The 17,243-nt window shown below is 54.8% G+C and overlaps 11 protein-coding genes across 11 annotated transcripts; 4 read left to right on the top strand and 7 right to left on the bottom strand.

Annotated features, from left to right (window-relative positions):
- Positions 1-62: 62 nt before the first annotated feature.
- Positions 63-1,852, bottom strand: KRP23_13974 (uncharacterized protein; the record flags this gene model as incomplete). The annotated part of the gene is made up of 2 exons (XM_067884753.1): positions 63-863; positions 944-1,852. 2 exons carry the CDS (start codon positions 1,850-1,852, stop codon positions 63-65), a joined length of 1,710 nt encoding a protein of 569 aa, XP_067738133.1.
- An 87-nt stretch (positions 1,853-1,939) lies between these two features.
- Positions 1,940-3,176, bottom strand: KRP23_13973 (Sugar fermentation stimulation protein-like protein; the record flags this gene model as incomplete). Its single annotated transcript, XM_067884752.1, has 2 exons — positions 1,940-2,530; positions 2,598-3,176. 2 exons carry the CDS (start codon positions 3,174-3,176, stop codon positions 1,940-1,942), a joined length of 1,170 nt encoding a protein of 389 aa, XP_067738132.1.
- A 220-nt stretch (positions 3,177-3,396) lies between these two features.
- On the bottom strand, positions 3,397-4,902 carry KRP23_13972 (Endo-beta-1,6-galactanase; the record flags this gene model as incomplete). The annotated part of the gene is made up of 1 exon (XM_067884751.1): positions 3,397-4,902. One exon carries the CDS (start codon positions 4,900-4,902, stop codon positions 3,397-3,399), a length of 1,506 nt encoding a protein of 501 aa, XP_067738131.1.
- Positions 4,903-5,610: 708 nt separating this feature from the next.
- Positions 5,611-6,642, bottom strand: KRP23_13971 (Sulfite oxidase, mitochondrial; the record flags this gene model as incomplete). Its single annotated transcript, XM_067884750.1, has 1 exon — positions 5,611-6,642. The coding sequence occupies one exon, from the start codon at positions 6,640-6,642 to the stop codon at positions 5,611-5,613; it is 1,032 nt and encodes a 343-aa protein (XP_067738130.1).
- A 107-nt stretch (positions 6,643-6,749) lies between these two features.
- KRP23_13970 (uncharacterized protein) lies at positions 6,750-7,910 on the top strand (the record flags this gene model as incomplete). Its single annotated transcript, XM_067884749.1, has 2 exons — positions 6,750-6,863; positions 6,924-7,910. The coding sequence occupies 2 exons, from the start codon at positions 6,750-6,752 to the stop codon at positions 7,908-7,910; spliced, it is 1,101 nt and encodes a 366-aa protein (XP_067738129.1).
- A 104-nt stretch (positions 7,911-8,014) lies between these two features.
- KRP23_13969 (Sulfite oxidase, mitochondrial) lies at positions 8,015-9,732 on the bottom strand (the record flags this gene model as incomplete). Its single annotated transcript, XM_067884748.1, has 2 exons — positions 8,015-8,461; positions 8,524-9,732. The coding sequence occupies 2 exons, from the start codon at positions 9,730-9,732 to the stop codon at positions 8,015-8,017; spliced, it is 1,656 nt and encodes a 551-aa protein (XP_067738128.1).
- Positions 9,733-9,989: 257 nt separating this feature from the next.
- Positions 9,990-10,742, top strand: KRP23_13968 (putative NAD(P)H nitroreductase YdjA; the record flags this gene model as incomplete). Its single annotated transcript, XM_067884746.1, has 1 exon — positions 9,990-10,742. The coding sequence occupies one exon, from the start codon at positions 9,990-9,992 to the stop codon at positions 10,740-10,742; it is 753 nt and encodes a 250-aa protein (XP_067738127.1).
- Positions 10,743-10,994: 252 nt separating this feature from the next.
- Positions 10,995-12,260, bottom strand: KRP23_13967 (Endoglucanase E-2; the record flags this gene model as incomplete). Its single annotated transcript, XM_067884745.1, has 1 exon — positions 10,995-12,260. One exon carries the CDS (start codon positions 12,258-12,260, stop codon positions 10,995-10,997), a length of 1,266 nt encoding a protein of 421 aa, XP_067738126.1.
- Positions 12,261-13,114: 854 nt separating this feature from the next.
- On the top strand, positions 13,115-13,885 carry KRP23_13966 (Plant intracellular Ras-group-related LRR protein 7; the record flags this gene model as incomplete). The annotated part of the gene is made up of 1 exon (XM_067884744.1): positions 13,115-13,885. One exon carries the CDS (start codon positions 13,115-13,117, stop codon positions 13,883-13,885), a length of 771 nt encoding a protein of 256 aa, XP_067738125.1.
- A 215-nt stretch (positions 13,886-14,100) lies between these two features.
- On the top strand, positions 14,101-16,818 carry KRP23_13965 (DNA replication licensing factor MCM3; the record flags this gene model as incomplete). The annotated part of the gene is made up of 5 exons (XM_067884743.1): positions 14,101-14,178; positions 14,252-15,238; positions 15,316-15,539; positions 15,601-16,500; positions 16,578-16,818. 5 exons carry the CDS (start codon positions 14,101-14,103, stop codon positions 16,816-16,818), a joined length of 2,430 nt encoding a protein of 809 aa, XP_067738124.1.
- A 115-nt stretch (positions 16,819-16,933) lies between these two features.
- Positions 16,934-17,182, bottom strand: KRP23_13964 (uncharacterized protein; the record flags this gene model as incomplete). Its single annotated transcript, XM_067884742.1, has 1 exon — positions 16,934-17,182. The coding sequence occupies one exon, from the start codon at positions 17,180-17,182 to the stop codon at positions 16,934-16,936; it is 249 nt and encodes an 82-aa protein (XP_067738123.1).
- Positions 17,183-17,243: the final 61 nt, after the last annotated feature.

Raw genomic sequence — 17,243 nt, 5'->3', positions numbered from 1 at the left:
ATTTTGTGAGATAGACAGTTTCGTTTGATCAAAGTGTGTCGTTGTTCGCTTCCCTGGTGACTTTACGTATCGTGTGCTGCTGCGACTTTTAGGGCGTGATCGACGCTAGCTATGTGCTGCAATGTAGCCGCCTGAAGCTCTCGTACTGTAGCTAATGACAGCGCCAGCGATGCATTTTCGGTGCCAATCTGCATCGCGTGACATTGCTCCTTCTGCTTGCCACATTTCACACTTGAGTCCTTGCTGCATTCCTGTTGGAGGCTCTCGATCTCAGTGTTCATGCCGCAGCGTACGCTGATCCGCTGAAGCTCTCTCGCTACAACAGCCTGTGCCTCCTGTCGCTTCACGTGACGCTGCATCCGCTCCTCTTGGGTCGAGAAAGCCCAATCACCGAATTCGAGAGCCTGATAGATGTAGGCGCGGTGTCGAAGTGGTGCTGAGGCCAACGTGGTTTTGGCCGAGTTGCCATCAGGAAAGAAGAAGGAGCAGCACTCGCCATCGCGTTCAACTTGCAGGATGGTGCGATCAGCAAATGCAATGCGTACACGGCCATCACGGAACGCCCGGAATCGGCCATGCTCGTTTTCTACCTTCTCCACCAGCTTCAGCTCGTCCGTCCCCAACGGCGAATCTGGTCGATTGTCCTGGTTGTTCATTTGAGCAGGGTACCTCAATGCCTGAAGGACGTAATCGACGTGTTGGCAAAGTGACACAACCGAGTGGCTGGAGCTCTTGGTGTCAATGGTGGACGATGGTGGAACCGTTTCGCGCGTGAACCGGTGTTGACACCGTCCAGTTTCACCGTACCAAGTGAAAAAGCCATCGCTCCCGGTCAACAGCGAGTGTTCGCCGTCCATTTGCACCTAACCGACCAACATATAAAATAACTAGTTAGTTCCATGGAGTAATAAGTACCCTGTTCGCAAGCAAACACCCTACGTACCACAAGTTCTGGCAGCGAATTGTCTGCCTTGCGAGACACAACCAACGTCGAGTCATCTCCCAGTACCTCCGCCACAACACGGTGGTACAGCAGTTTCGACGGCAGCGTAGCTACCCGTAATATTTCCGCCAGTGAAAGACTATTTTCCTGCTCGCCAGGCATCTGGACCCCATCGTTCCTCGTAGCAATAACCGAAAACGCTGGACGAGCAGCAAACGCGCCGTTCCTCGGCAACTGCGAAATCACCAAATTCGATTCCTTCACACCCATCCCCCCGTACACAAATTCCGCTCCTCGGTCGTGATCCCACGCCGCCTTCACCGCTACCAACGTCTCCACCGGCAGCGCGAAGCTCTCCGGCGTTTGGTCAACAGCGAACGTCTGATGCAGTGTAGCGTAGTGGGCGTGGTTGGTCTCCTCCTCCACCTCATCGTCCGATACCTTCACTTCCACCAAATAAAAGATCTCTACCAGCTTCCCACTGGCATGCAGTCGCACTTTCGCCGCGCCCTCTATCGACTGCATTTCGAAGCACTTGTCGTCGCTGTTGTACAGTCTCGAGACCTTCACCTTCCCTCCCGAAGCCGGCCATCTCGCCCGCGGCGCTCTGATGCGTCGCTGTAAGCTCACGTACCTTGCATTCATCAGTCGCAGGTGCAGATACGGCAGCTTGTCCGTAAACCGGTTGCGCAGAGTGAGCGTGTCGACCACCAAGGCGCGATGACTGGAGAGCGCAGTGGGCGTCAAGTGTCTCGAGCGCGTTCCATCTGGCTGGATATACGAGTAGCTATGGCCCGAGGCCTCCAGCACTACCGTGTGTGTCTCGTGCGCGTTGCGCTGGTAGCACCCGATGGCGGAGCCGTCCGCCAGCACCACACAGCGCCGACGCCTCGTCCCCTTCGGCAGCATTGGCCAATTCAAAAATTAGGTTGCTCGTAGCTTATGTTGCTGGACAGGCATGAATTTTTTAAAGTATTGGCACTCACCAAACTTACACTAAGCTTTCTGCAGCGGCGTTGGTCCCAATAGCCGTACAACTCCAGAACTTATTTTTTCATCAGGCTCCAATGCACAGCTGTAGCCTAGTAACTGGATTCCACTCTTGGCTGCTACAGTGCATAGCTCAGCAAACTTCTTGTCGTGCTGAATTGATGGAGCAAACTCGTTGCAATCGTCGCGCTGCACCAAGAAAATGATCGCCCCGCTCAGCTTGGAAGGAGCAGTTTCCTTCTCTCCCTCGCTCTCCGTTGTCTTAGAAGACAGAAGCTCCGTGAGCTCCGTGACGTGCTTCTGGGCGCGCGTAGACACCGTATCGGGGAACACAGCGCAGCGTGAAGACCTTTCATCTGCTCCCTCCAACGCGAGGGTGACACTCTTCACCTCAACGTACTTCTCGTGAGCGACACTGCCATCTTCTCCATTTGTAGTCAATACAAAGTCGACACGACTGTTCTTGGCGAATTTGACTTCGCGCCGCACAGAATCATAGTCCCCGAGCTCAGAGAACCATCGCGACGTAAGCGCCTGCTCCACCATCCGATTCGCAGACGTCGAATGCACGCCAACCCAAACGCCTCTCTCTCCATTCTGCAACAAAAAGTTGTTAGAACGTTAACCCCCATTAGCCTCGAGCCATGGCTACATCTGCACGTACGTGAATCTGAATCATCTCGAGCGTGTATGCGTACTTGCGCTTGGGGTTGTTGCTCTTCGATAGCTGCACGCGGGCATTCGGTAGTCCATCCAGCAGCCCCACCATGGGCCCCGTGTTCGGGCAGTACACCGTCACCACCTCATCAGCCTTCGCTTCTCCATTTCCCCCCTCCTCTGTAGGCGTCTTACTTCCAGCCACTTCACTACTTTTGTCCGTCGGAGCTCCGTCCAGCAGCACAACATCGGCCAGGAAGCGTTTGTACCGACGGATGAGACGTGCCGGCACCAAATTTGGATACTCCAGCAGGATTTTAGAGTCTTTCGAAGCTTGATTCGCTCGTTCTTTCAACGCCGATAGCACTGGAAAGTTGGAACTGGTTGGAGCAACCACATTCACCTTGTGGCCGACAGAAGTGACCCCGAAGGACGTCGATTCTGACTTCACAGCTCGCTTCTTCAGGGTATTGGTACTTGAGACGCTGTTATTGACGGTTGTTGTAGTGGATGAAGCAAAGTCGCGCTTCCGGCTGCGCAGCTGCATCTTCAAGGCGGCACTGCCGGCACCTCGAGCACTCGCCATGCTGACCCAGTCAAACGGAAGTGACGGGATTGGCTGACATTACATCTGTTTTTTATTTTTTTAGCGAATCAGTGGTGTCGTTACCGGTACATGTACTTCAACATACGGTACGAGGTTGTCCTCCAGTGTCCATTTCAGAAAGAATTTTGAAGCACAATAAAGAAAGAAGCGTACCACAACTACATGCAAGTTGTGTCCCTCTACCACTTTAGCAAGAGGATTAAGGAGCCGTCATCTCGACGCCCTGAATCTCGAGCGTCAGAACGGAGCCCGCAGGGAACCCAACGTTCAACGTCGGACCGGAGACGGCGGACGTGCTTGCTTTGTACAGGGCTCCAGTGCCGCTCGTCTCTGTCGTCCACACATTCACGGGGCCGGCCACGGATGCGAAGCTTGAGAGATCGAACTTGATCGTTTGGGCCTCGCCCATGTTCACCGTCACCACAACCAGCAGCTTCTTTGCCGAATCGTAGCCCAGAACCGTCTTCGGGTCGTCAGTGGCGAGGATAGTCATGCCGGCGCGAATGTGACGCGAGTACTGCGCCAAAACATAGTACTTGGGGTTTGGCGTGCCGAGCCAGTTGTCGCCCGGGTTGGACTGGATGAGGCCCCAGCCGCCGCTGTCCAGCGCCTGCCAGTACACGAAACCCGACACACCCATCTCGTTGATGTCAAGGCCGATCGACTCGGCCATAGTAAGACCCGTGGCATCACTCTCGCCGTATTCAGAGTCCCACAAACTCTTGGTGAGCTTGTTCGTAAGGTCTTTCAATCCACCACGGTCAGGGCCACGGTACGCCTCAAGTCCTTCGTAGCCGTGAGTGTTTACTTTCTCAAAAGCGCCCATGACGTCGGCATTCGCCGACATAGTAGTGAGCGTGCCCAGCGCCTCCGTGGCAGAGTTTTCATCGGAAGTCGCGATAGCCACGTCCTGCAGCTCAAGAGCATCGAGCTGCTTGCGAAGAAGCGGCAAGATGGTTTGCTGCGTCTCCACTGAGAAATGGCACCCTTCCTGCTTACCCGGGTACTCCCACCACGTCTCAGACGGCTCATTGAACGGCTCGACGAACGTGAACTTGATGCCCCAGTTCGCCTTGGCGTAGCTCACCACCGTAGCAAGGTACAGCACGAACTCGTCGTGGTTCCATTCCTGCAAGTTGTCCTTCTTTCCATTGTCCCCGCCAGCAGTCGCGCGGTTGTTCGTCATCCACCAAGGTGGCGAGTTCGAAAACGCTTCGAGGACGTTAGCCCCACGTTCGTTAGCGAGTGTGAGCATGGTGCGCTGCTTGGCATCAGCTTTCCAGTTCCAGCTCGTGGAGACGGGGTCCTTGCTCATCCAGTCCAGCCAGAAGCTCTCCATGAACTTGAACGCAGGCATGTTCTCCGATGTCTTCATCGCGACCTCCGTGCCGCTGTCGTCAACGACGTTGCTGCTCGAGCCACCGATGTTGTAACGCGCAATGTTAAAGCCAAGAGCCGGGATGCCTGACGTCGCACCGTCCAGCGTCACAGTCTCGTTCAGAGTGAAGAGGGCGTCGGCGATATCCGTGCGATCACCGAAGACATTAGCCCACCAGCAAAGCGAGGTGCCCCATCCATCCCAAGAGCCCTGCACCGTCGTGGCCGCATTTGCCACCACAGTGTAGTCAGCGACGACCTGGGACGGGTTAACAGCGAGGAGAGCGCAGGCGAGAGCCGAGGCTGCGAGGGACCGGATTGGGAGCATTGTTTTCCAACTTCAGCCGAAACGCTCGTTTCCACCGCGGAGCAAAATCGAAAATGGCATGTTGTTGGGCGGACAGCACTTGCACTGTATAGTGGATCACGGTTCATTTGTCTTTATTCCTGGGATTTGACGCGATCCCAGTCGAAACAGCATTATTGAGTCAATTTGAGTGTGCCAGCAGGTTCGCGGGCAGCAAGGCAGCAAGTCAGAGGATTCGCTTTTGGATGTGCTGCGTGATTAGCACATGTACCGGTACGCTTTTGCCTTCAACACCGACTACTGTACCGACACTCAACCTCCGTCGACCCTTCCGCCAAACTGGTGTCGAATGTACATTGGGAAGAGCGCCATACACCTCTCGCTGCTTGTTGGTAAAGCTGGTATCCATCACTAGTAGACGGCACCAACAGGATCCTCGTGTTGCTGCGTCAAAATGACGAAGGCGGATGTCAAAAGCGCTGCGTTTTCGGATCTTGACCTCCGACTCACGGGGCTCGGATTCCATGCTTGCTGAACGATTCTTTGTTTGCCTAACGCGACACGCGTGCCAGTGGACTGCGTGAACTCCACTTTGAAAAGGATGCTTGCCATGCACGGGGCACTATCATACCACGTTTTTCACTTGCAGTGAGCCTCAACCTCCCCGACAAGGCTCGAAGAACAGCAAGTTGTCTGTTCAAAATTGCTTCGTCAGATCCTGATGCGACCTCAGATAAGGATGATTCGGTGGACGAACTTGACGTTGCGAGCACCAGTGGCCCCAGGAAAAACCACGCGAAGCGGAAATCCATGCTCTTTCGGAATGGGTTCGCCATTCATTTCATAAGCGAGCAGTACGCCAACATCTCGATCCAGAGCAATCGCTGCTGGAATCGAGGTGCCAAACGCTCTCCCCTGCGCATCCGTGTCGAGCGCTTCGAACCGCACCTGATCAAAGTCCGTCGCCGTAGAGTTATCGACACTAGCAAGCACGTCAACAAGGAGCACGCCTGTCCATTCAGCCGGAACTCGCCTATCAGTAGATACGTGTACATCAGCAGTTCGCGGTGTGGCACAGCGAATCGTCGTAGTCACTCGGTGTTGTTTGAACTCCGTTTTGAGGGCAGCCAATGCCAGCGCAATCTCCTCTTCTCCATCCAGTTCACTACAACCGCATATCTTGAGCTCAAAAGCCTCCAGGTCCACCTCCGGAGCACGTAACGATGACGCGCTCTCAATGAAAAAGTACTGCTGCAAAGCAGAAGAATCTAATTCCTGGTCTCCGATCGACTCGAATCCCTTCTCCTTCACCTCCTCCATCCTGTCAAAGTCCTCCTGCTTCAAGTTCCCGATTCTCAGCTCTTCCAGCTTCTCCAGTGCACCCGCACGCGAGTGAGGTTCCGATTGCTGCCAGAAAAGCTCGATCGACTTGCCTGATGCTTGCAAAATCCTCCTCCCTCCAGGATGACCCCCCACAAAGTCCGTCATGTCGTACACTCCGTGTCTGTACACGACCCAGGCCTGTTCCTGCACCTGCCGTATCGAGAACGCCGGCAGCTCCGGCTCCAGTTCCCCAGTCTTCCCAGTATCTCCCGCATCGCGCAGTAGAAGCACTGCAAACGTAGCAGCTCCAGCGGTAGCGAGAGTGGGTACCAACCATTTGCGCGTCTTCTTCGTAGTGATAGACCGAGTCGAATAAGAACCTACAGTCCACGCTGGGGTATTGTGCAGGCGAGCTCCACAACGCAGTAGATACGCCATCTTGTTCCTCAAATATACAAATGAAGGAATGATGGTGCTTACCACAGCGAGGGTAAAAATGAAGTCAAGCGTCAGTCGGAAATCGTCGTCAAAGGACGCAAGTGAATATGATAACGAGCAGCTACGTGAACCCACGAGTGGACCAGTTGAGTCCTGACGCGTCTCGTGTGCGCGTTCTCACGCCCGACAAGCGACGTAAAATCACTCACGCAGAGCGGAAGGTAGGGAATGAGACCAGTAAATCAAAGAGAGAGCAGCGCACTAAACCTCTTTTTGAGCAGGAGAAGCTGGAGGAGGAGATTCGTCTTCTGGAGTCGGGGGTGGCCGTGCTCAAGACCAGGCACTTACCGCCTCCGTTGGCTCTCCAGAAGGACTTTGTGCTACGTCCTGCAGTGGTGGAATACTCGGCGCTGCTCTACTCTATGCACACGCAGCAGCTGGAGGTGGCCAAGATGCAGTCGGCCATGTCACGGTGTATAACGGACCAGCACTTTTACCCACTCTACAGCCGGATCTGTCTCACGAACGACTGGAAGGAGCGACGTGCTGCACTGATGGCGATGCGGGACGAGAAGATCCGCAACGCGCTGGAGTTCGTCATGGGTCCGGGGAGACTTAGCGACCCACTAAAGACGCAGTTCTCGCTCAACCAGTTTGAGAATGGCCACGGTGACTTGTGCTGCATTCGCTTTGAGACGATTCAGTTTCCCGGGGTGAAGTCTCTTCAGCAGGTGTACGATGCGCTGTCATTCTACAAGAACAACATGGAGATCATCATCTCAGAGCAGTTGGGACACCTCACGATTCGGGACGACTACGATGCTGTTGACGATGAAGCGTTCAACACGAGGATACTAACTACGAATGAAAGTGGCATCACTACAGAGGGCAACGTGGTTTCATTCCGAGCCATACTAGGAGAGAATGACGATGGGTACGACGGAGAGCCTTGTGTTGTCATGGTCGCGGATTCTGTAGATGAGGATGAAAGATATCCCTACCTCTCAGATACACGTGTCCGCAAGGATATATCGACTGCAATCGTGTTGACAACCAATAAACGACAGGCGACGACGAATTCCAGCAACCAAGTGGGTAATTTGGACGATGTGGTTGTCACGATGCGGCGTGCGGCATTCTACAAAGTCCGACGACCCGAGTTTCCGCTTTCTGGGTGCCAGTTTGAGGACTTGCGTGATGCTATGACGCAGTGGTCCGACATCATGCTAAAGACTATGCGCGGGCTTCTCTATCCATCCAGGACTTAGCTAAGGTTCAAGATACTTTTCGTTAATGCATCGCATGCTTGGTAAAGACTTTATAAGCTTAGTCGTTTGTTTGTGCGAGCACATTATCCCGAGCGCCAGACACATTAACTATCGACGTCCTCTTCTTCTTCTTCTTCCTCCTCCTCCTCGTCAGACTCCTCCACGGAAACGTGGACTCGGTGCCAGGCGTTGTTTAGCACACCGCGCATATTCCAAATGGGAGCGATAGTGTCAGGTTGCACATTGTAAGATGCATCGACCGCTTTGCACATGATATCTAACTTCTTCGTGCCAGGTGGGACTTCCACATCAAGCTCCCAAGGAGTCCAAGCCCAGGCACGGTTGTACTTCTGACGCTTACCAGACTCGTGAAGCTCCGCAGGTGTCCATGTCTTTCCGCCATCGGCAGATATGTCCACGCGGATGATGTTACGGCCACCACCACTCCAAGCATAACCCTTCACAGTTACAATCGAGCTATCTGATGCATCATCCACAAGGTGAACAGAGCCGTTCTTGGGCTCGGTAATCGCGGACTGAACAGGCAGCTCCTGAATCGAGTCACCGGCAAACTTCCAGTAGTCATCGCGAGAGTAGTGCCAGGCACGATAACTCGGAGAGGGAAACCGTGGTCGCGCGGAATTGTTTCGCCATTCATCTCAAACGCGAGCAACACATCTTTTCGGGGGTCCAGTGCTGTTGCTACAGGAATGGACGCACCGTATGTGTTGCCCTCCGTGTCGGCATCTAGACCTTGAAACTGCACGTGCTGAATAACTGCGTTGCAATCACCACAAACGTCCAAGTTTTCGCCCACCTCGCAGTCACACTGTCCTTGCCGCGAATCCTCGTCAGTGATACCGATACTCGCCAGCACGTCAGACAGCAGCACACCCGTCCAATTAGCTGTCGATAGCGCGGTAGTATCCCAGCTCAGCCCGTTCACCTGCTTTACACCCGACATCTCTGCACGCCGGTTGCCTGCACACTGCACTGTCGTCGTCACCGTATGATGCTTAAACTTGCTCTTCAGGTCGTCCAGCGTGAACTCAACCTGCTTTCCTTTCCCAATCCCCAGTCCAGAGACCTTCAACGTAAAATGCTCAGCATCCACCTCCGGCACGGGCAAGTGGTTGCGCACGAAGAACAAATCGTTCGGCGTGATGAACGACTCCATCAGCAGCTCCGCGGGCGGTTCGGCATTAAACGGCATGCTCGAGTTCACCTTGAGCGCCGGATGACGCGTCGGATCTTTACTGTACGGGCCGTCCCCGTACCGCTCCTTCCTCAGAGCCTCCAGCATCTCGACATCTTCCTCACGCAAGTTGCCAATGCGCAGCTTCTCTAGAATCTTGTGCACGTCTGCGTGGTTATGAGCAGCGTAAAGCTGCCAGAAAGGTTCAATGGAGTTGCCGGCAGCCAAGAGGATCTTGGTTCCTCCCGGGTGCGAGACGATGAACCTGGTGATGTCGTAGACGCCGTGTCGGTAGACGACCCACGTACCGCTTTTGTGGGCGCCCGTGTGCTTCTGCACTTCCTCGAACGTAAACGTTGGAAGTTCTGGCCGTGCTTCCCCCACAGGCGCGGGGGCTCCGTGCTCTTCTTCATTGTCTGCGGGTTGTTCGCATAGGGAGCTGCCGAGTGCCAATCCAGCGGCTAAAGCGCCGATGACGCGCAGTTTCCAGTCATTTCGAGGTGTTTGGCGGCGACTGTTCCACTTAGAAGGCGCAGCTTGCAGTGGCGCAGATACTGGGACGGAGGAAGCCGCGCGGGGAAGGCGGCAAGTGCGTCGCAGGGCTGCTTTGGCTTGTGCGGCGAGCATGGCAGCCTTTAGCTACCAGTAGTTGATCCGACGGTTTGGGCCAATTGTCGACGAAGGCGCGTGCTGTGTGTAGCCCACACCGACTGGTGGCAGGAACATAATCAAACCAATCGACGCGTCCGAAGAGAGTAATCTTGTGTGGCATTAGCGACCACTAGCATACGCCCTGTCACCGAACTACCATCATTCCGTCGTATCCCAGCCACACATACGTCAGCCGGCTCATTTCCCATTTCGCCTTGTGCTGCACACGTACGATGCTGTCCCCCGAGACCTCCACAACGCTCGCGGTTGTGTCCACCGCCTCCAGTGTGGCCCTGGCACTGTACGCGCTCAAGCTGCGCGCCGAGATCGCCGCCTCAAGCAAGAAGACGCTCAAGACCGTGACCAAGACGACGGTGCGCAACGGCAATGGTGACAAGCTCTGGACCGCCGAGGAGCTCATCGCCGAGCGCCGCAGCGTCTTCCCGCCCGACTACGACAGCAACAAGACGGTACCGCGCGACGTCGTGGACAAGATGCTGCAGAGCGCCAACTGGGCACCCACGCACGGCCGCACGGAGCCCTGGCGCTTCGTCATCTTCGCGTCCCCCGAGACGCGCCTGGAGGTTGGCCAGCTGCTCGCTGACGTGTACAAGAACAATGTCCCAGCCGATAAGTTCCTGGAGATTAAGCACAAGAAGATGGTCTTCAACTGCACTGCTTCGTCCTACGTCGTCGCCGTGTGCATGAAACGCCAGAAGAGCGGCAAGATCCCCGAGTGGGAGGAGATGTGCGCGGTGGCCTGCGCCGTCCAAAACATGCACCTTGTGGCCACGGCACACAACGTCGGAGCTTACTGGAGCTCGGGCCCGCCCATCACGCAGTCGAAGGAGATGAAGCAGCACTTAAAACTCGGCGAGGACGACAAGTGTCTGGGCCTCTTCTACGTTGGCGCCATCAAGGAGGGAGCCAAGATCGCCAAGGGAGCACGCAAGCCCATTGACGAGAAGGTCACGTGGGTGGCGTAAACTGCGACGTTGTAGAAGCTTGTTTTCATTTCCACATCCAGCACTCGGTAGAAAGTGTGAAGATTGATTCAATACAGAGCACACACCGCTGTAGTATTTCTTAAAGCAAACATTTATTGGGAGAAGCGATGCAATGCCTGCACCGCCGACTCTTTTTGGCGGTGTGAAAGCGTTCCGCCGATCTTACAGACAACTACCGAAATACTGAGACGGAACAGGCAGGACCTGGGTGTTGCACAGCGTATTTGCCACTCAGAGCGAGCGCAGACGCTTCCTGGCCTTGCAGGCACTGCGCGTTGACGTGGTGTATGGCCATAGCGTGGTACTAGCTGGAGCTGTCGTGGCCGGTGCCGTCGTCACAGGTGCTATCGTGACAGATATGGTCACGGCTGGTGCTGTGGTAGAAGGCGCACTGGTTGTGGGAGCGGTGGTTGGTGTTACTATAGTAGGCGCGGCTGTCGTAGCTACAGTGATGGTGCTAGTCGTGATGGTAGTGCTTGTACTAGTGCTGGCGCCAGAAGTTTCACCAATCTTTGGAAAACCGAGCTCGCTCACAAAGTAGCCTTGGTCCCACAACAACTTGAAGCCTCCGAGAAAAAAGGATCCCGCCGAAGGACCACCCCAGCATTCTCCATCGCTCTCTCCAGGAGGCTTGATCCACATGAAGTAGTCGAGATTGGAGAAGCCCGTCGCTGATGTTGGTGGCTTGCCGATACCAGCCGTGGGGATGTTACACCAAGCAGTTGTTGGCGAGCCATTGTAGTTCCTGGACGTATCGACAATACAGCTCATATCGGAGGAGCCCATAGCTGCCTGGAAGTTGTCGCAGTACCCAGCACATTCTTCGTTGGACCGGTAGTTGGACGTGTTGATGGTTATACCTTTTACTCTCCCAGAGCTTCCGAGCTGCTGCATCACGGTAGCCACCTTGGTGGCGCTGCTAGCGTACGCCAACATCCAGTACCCAACGTCAAGGTAAAGCTCTGCGTTGGGGTTCATGGACAAGGCTTCCACCGCGACTTTGAGATTCGCGAGGTATCCAGCCGATACACCGCATCCTCCATCTTGCGTTAGTAGACCAACAGCGTCAGGCTCGACAACGTAAAGCACTTTGCGGTCGCCGATAGCATCCGTTAGCTCCTTCAAAAAGGCCTTGTAACTATCCGTGCTCGTCACGCTGCCCGACGAGGAGAATCCACCAGAACAGTCCTTGTTGGGAATGCCGTAGACCACGATGCTGAGGCGGGTGTCCTCAGCACACTCGCCGAGGAGGCGAGAGACCATGTTTGACCGCTCTTGGGACGACGAACGATCGGTGAACCACGAGGCGATGGCGTATTTTTCCAGTGTGTTGAGCGCCGTCGATAGCTCTGGGTACGTCGATGTGGCCACAGTGTACGAGTACGGGACTATCGAGCACAATTCCTCAGCAATTACGGAATTCGTTGATGATGCCAAGACGAGCGCAACGCAGGACATGGCGGCCACTAGACGCGATTGCAGGATGTTACCAAGCATCGCACCTTCGGGTGTTTGACTTTTGGTTGTTGGTGAGTATCGAGGTGGTAAATGGTAGAATGAAGTGTTGCTGAGTGGAAGTCGGCAACGATGCCAGACAGTTTGGCGTTATAATGCGCGAAGCAATCGTCGTCAGGTGTGCATCAAATATTCTGTTCGGGTTTCATCGCGAAAGGGAGAACGGTTTCTCGTGAGGTTGGTGGAGAGGAGCATTCGTCTTAGCTCAGCACACTCGATTTTTTGACTCGGCACAAGCAAACGCATCGCAATATCCAATGACCACGCGATTGAGCTTCTTGTTGTTCGAGCACCATTCGTTGGAGCAGAATTGGCGTCTGATGCATGGGATCCGACACAATACGCGATCGTGTGCTCCAATTCCGGTGAGACCGGACGAAATATGGAGATCACTGCTCAAAGTTGTGCCTCGAAATGAAACTGAACCAAGATTTGGAGGTGCTAGCACGTTCCAACGAATGAGCCCGACAACAGCGTCAAAATCATATGGTCGTAACCTTCGGAGAGAGCGCTACCTTCGACGCCGGCAGCATTCTTCAGCTTCAGTTTCCTGAGCTGGTAGCCAGGTATACCAATCAATCGACATGTCAACTTCAACATGTGGAGCTCACCAGGCTGGGGCCCAGGTGCATCATTTTCGGCGTTAATTCGGGTGAGTACTCGAGGACGCTTGACTGGAAGCACGGCACGCACTATCACTATGTTACTGTATTTAGGTGATCACCTGCCCCGTGTGAATTGTTGCAGCCTTGGTTGATCTTTGCAATTCAATTGAAACTGTCTTGCTATTCCTAGTCATCGAAGCATGATTGCACCACATTGAGACGTGCTCCGCAATGGAGGACCTTGTGGATGCATCGCTGATTCCCGACGAGAATGGGATCTTGGACTTGCAGGACAAGCACTGGGTGACGCTAGACGAGGTGGTTTGGGCTTATGCGCATTCACTACTGGTGCTCAATGTGTCGAGGAACCAGCTCGTACACATCTCGGAGGCTATCGGCAACTTGGACTTGCTTCGTGAACTTTTGCTGGCCAACAATAGGATTGCATCGATCCCGGTGCAGATCGCGCGCTGTGTGAACCTGCGCAAGCTGGACCTCCATCGGAACCGCCTCGAAGAGCTTCCCAGCGAGTTGCAGTATTGTGAACGTCTAGAAGAGCTGGACGTGTCCTACAACGACCTCACAACAATACCTTCAGAGCTTGGGCGACTGCAATATCTGCGTGTGCTGAATTTGCGTCACAACAAGCTCACGCTGTTACCACACACGCTCTGCGATTGTCCTCTGCTGGAAGAAGTGGGCTGCGAAGGCAACGACGGACTGACCGACATCCCTGAATCGCTGCGCAGCAACACGAAGCTGGTGCTGTGGATCTGTAGCACAGTCAAGCGGCATCGCGGCGAGGTGGCGGAGCTCGTCGAGATCAACAGCGAGCTGGAGCGCATGGCGCGGCTCGGGGACGAAGAGAGACTGAAACTGCGAGAGGAAATCGCCGATCTTCAGCGCAAGAAGAGGATACTGGAAGACGAGCGTCCGCACAACTACCTGTTCGTCAAGAAGCACGTGGCGCGGATCACGTCGGAGGTGTGCAACGTCATGTAGCCATCTCTTGTCACACGTCGCAGATAAATGTCCAAATCACAAAAGCACAAACCTACCGGTAAGCCCAAATTCAAATTCGAATCACGTTTCCACCAATCACATCCTTCCGTCACTCTTCCGAACGACTAGTGTCACTTTTCCAAGTCTCCGTTTTTAAAAGGGGAGAGGCCCACTCGAAATTCGCGCGCGCGGCAAGAGCCACCGGAGTAGACGCCATGGAGCTGCAGCAGGATGCGCTGGACGAGGCCTTTCGTCGCCACAAGCAGTATTTCCAGGCCTTCCTTGAGAGCGACGTGCGTGCCAAGCTTCCTGCCCCCTCTTTTCCTCGTCGTTTGACGCCGTTTCCCCCATTGTCACTTTCCGCAGGATGGAACCTACTCGGACAAGGTGCACAGTATGATGCACCAGAAAACGACGCGGCTCGTGGTGGATCTCAACGACCTGCGAGAGTATGACAGCTCGTTCATGGACCCAGCGGTGATGGGCGCGCAGGACAACATCGTCAACAGGCTGCTGCGCAACCCGGCGGAGTTCGTGCCACCCTTCGAGGAGGCCGTCAAGGAGCTCGTGTTCAATATGGACAGCACGTACGGCAGTAAGGAGGCAGAAGCGACCAAGGACATGCAGTTCCACGTGGGCTTCGAAGGAGATTTCGGCCACCACAACGTAAACCCCAGAGGCCTCTTGGCATCGTACCTCACTCAGATGGTGTGCGTCCACGGGATCGTCACCAAGTGCTCGGCGGTGCGGCCGAAGGTCGTGCGTTCAGTGCACTACTGCAAGGAGACCAACGCGATTCTGTCCAGGGAGTACCGTGACAACACGTCCATCACTGGCGCCCCGACGTCCAGTGTGTACCCGACCAAGGACGAGAACGGGAACTTGTTGGAGACCGAGTTCGGACTGTCACAGTACAAGGACTACCAGATGATCAGCATGCAGGAAACGCCCGAGACGGCGCCACTTGGACAGCTCCCGCGGTCATGCGAGATCATTGTGGAGAACGACATTGTAGACAAGTGCAAGCCAGGTGATCGGGTTCGAGTGGTTGGTATCTACCGCCCGCTTGGTGGTAACAGCACAGCTTCGTCGACGGCAGTTTTCAGAACAGTTCTGATCGCCAACAACGTCCAGCTCCTGGGCAAGGAGGTGAACGGCATTGTCATGACAGGTGAAGACTTGGCGCATGTTCGTGAGTTCGCTAAACGCAACGACGCATTCGACATGCTATCTCGGTCAATTGCTCCTTCTATCTACGGTCACGCCGAGATCAAGCAGGCTCTGTTGCTTCAGCTGCTTGGTGGTGTCGAGAAGAACCTGGAGAACGGAACACATCTTCGTGGTGATGTCAACGTGAGTGTGACTGACGCTTTGAGGCTGGCCTGGCGCTGCTTGATTTTTAACTCTTCTTCTCTTTTCCTACCACACAGATCTTGATGGTGGGTGATCCGTCGACTGCTAAGTCTCAGCTTCTGCGGTTTGTCCGCACGATCGCACCTTTGGCTGTTAACACCACGGGCCGGGGCTCGTCCGGTGTCGGTTTGACGGCTGCTGTGACCATCGACCCGGACACGAAGGAGCGTCGCCTGGAAGCTGGTGCCATGGTTCTCGCCGACCGAGGCATTGTGTGTATTGATGAGTTCGACAAGATGAGGTAAGCCTTCACTGTTTGAGCAGATCAAATCGTTCTTAGCTGACTCGACATTGCATTACAGTGAAGCGGATCGTGTGGCTATTCACGAAGTCATGGAGCAGCAGACGGTGACTATTGCGAAGGCTGGCATCCACGCCACCCTGAACGCGCGTTGCAGTGTGCTGGCTGCGGCTAACCCTGTGTACGGTCAGTACAACAAGAACAAGAAGCCACAGGAAAACATCGGCCTGCCAGACTCGCTTCTGTCGCGTTTTGACTTGCTGTTCGTGGTGCTTGACCGTCTGGACCGTGGTGCGGACCGCAATATCTCGGACCACGTCCTGCGGATGCACCGGTATACTCGCCCGGGACAGGAGGGCATACCCCTTTCGTTTGAGGTGAGCTCTACCGACCACATGGCGTTGCTGAGCGAGGCCACCGGCGAGCGGTCAACTGAGTTCAAGGCCATTTTCCAGAAGTTCGACCCGCTACTTCACGGCGGGTACCAGTCTTCGTCGTACGAAGGTAGCGGCAACGGCATCCTCACGCTAGATTTCCTCAAGAAGTACATTTATTACGCGAAGACGCGTTACCAGCCCGTGCTGACCGACAGTGCAATTGACCTCATCTCCGAAGGATACGCAGAGCTTCGCTCTCAGCAGAATGCACGGACACTGCCTGTGACGGCACGTAGTTTGGAAACCCTGATTCGTCTCGCATCAGCACATGCAAAAGCTCGATTGAGCAAGTCGATCGATGCAGTGGATGCAGAGAAGGCAATGGCTCTCATGAGCTTTGCTCTGTACCACGACGCTTCCGAGCCCCACTCGAACGATGCGCCCCCTCTTTCAAGGCCACTGGACTCCCCGGAGTTGCCTGAATTGGGCACTGAGAAGGCGATGGCAGAACTGGAGATTGAGACCCCTGTTACGCCCGAGAAGCCTGTCGCATCGTCAAGGAAACGAGACCGTACATCATGGAGGTGCGTCTTGTTCTGACGACCCTATATTGCGATATTTGCATGTACTAACGTGTATGTGGATCGTGTTGTTACTGTAGTTCTGATACGCTGGCCGACGACGTTCTGGTCGTGCTATCCGAAATGGGCAGTGGCGCCGACGTGGATGACGACAACGACAGCCTCAAGCTGACGGACATCCTGTCACGGCTCAACACCGGTCGCTCCAGAGGCGACTCGGTGCCCCGCGCTGAATTAGAGAAGATCCTATTGGATCTGGAGGAGCAGAACAAGGTCATGTACATTCGCGACGGCGACGACCCGATGGTCATGCTCATTTAGGCAGCTCCACGAATCCTTCGAGTACGAAAGAGGTTTTATATTTTGTTTCTGGAAGAAAAAGCAGTGAAACACGTATTCTGTGCAGTTGTACGTAGCTCTCCCAACTGATGGAGCTCTAATCATTCTTGTCGTCGTCGTCTTTGTTGTACTGGATGAGCGTGACGTCCACGTAGTCGTCCATGCTGCTGAAGGCCGCGAAGTGGCTCCACGGGTTGTTTTTTGCAGCGGCAGACTCGCGAATACTCTTGTCCGGTTCTACACCTGCAACCTCCTGTGCTGAAGCTGCATTCTCGACCTTCTTGGCGTGCGGCAGCGGCCTCGACACCTTCGTTGAGAGCAAGCGGCGCATGAGTCTCGGGAGCATTTGCTAATTCTAGTATTAGCCAATCAGTGTGGTACAAAAGACAAGCGCGTCACTGGTGACG

The sequence above is a fragment of the Phytophthora ramorum genome (genome assembly GCF_020800215.1).
Source record: "Phytophthora ramorum isolate Pr-102 chromosome Unknown Phyram_PR-102_s0019, whole genome shotgun sequence".
Classification (NCBI taxonomy): Eukaryota; Oomycota; class Peronosporomycetes; order Peronosporales; family Peronosporaceae; genus Phytophthora; species Phytophthora ramorum.
Note: the sequence above shows the minus strand (reverse complement) of the source record. Positions and strands in the feature narration are given on the sequence as shown.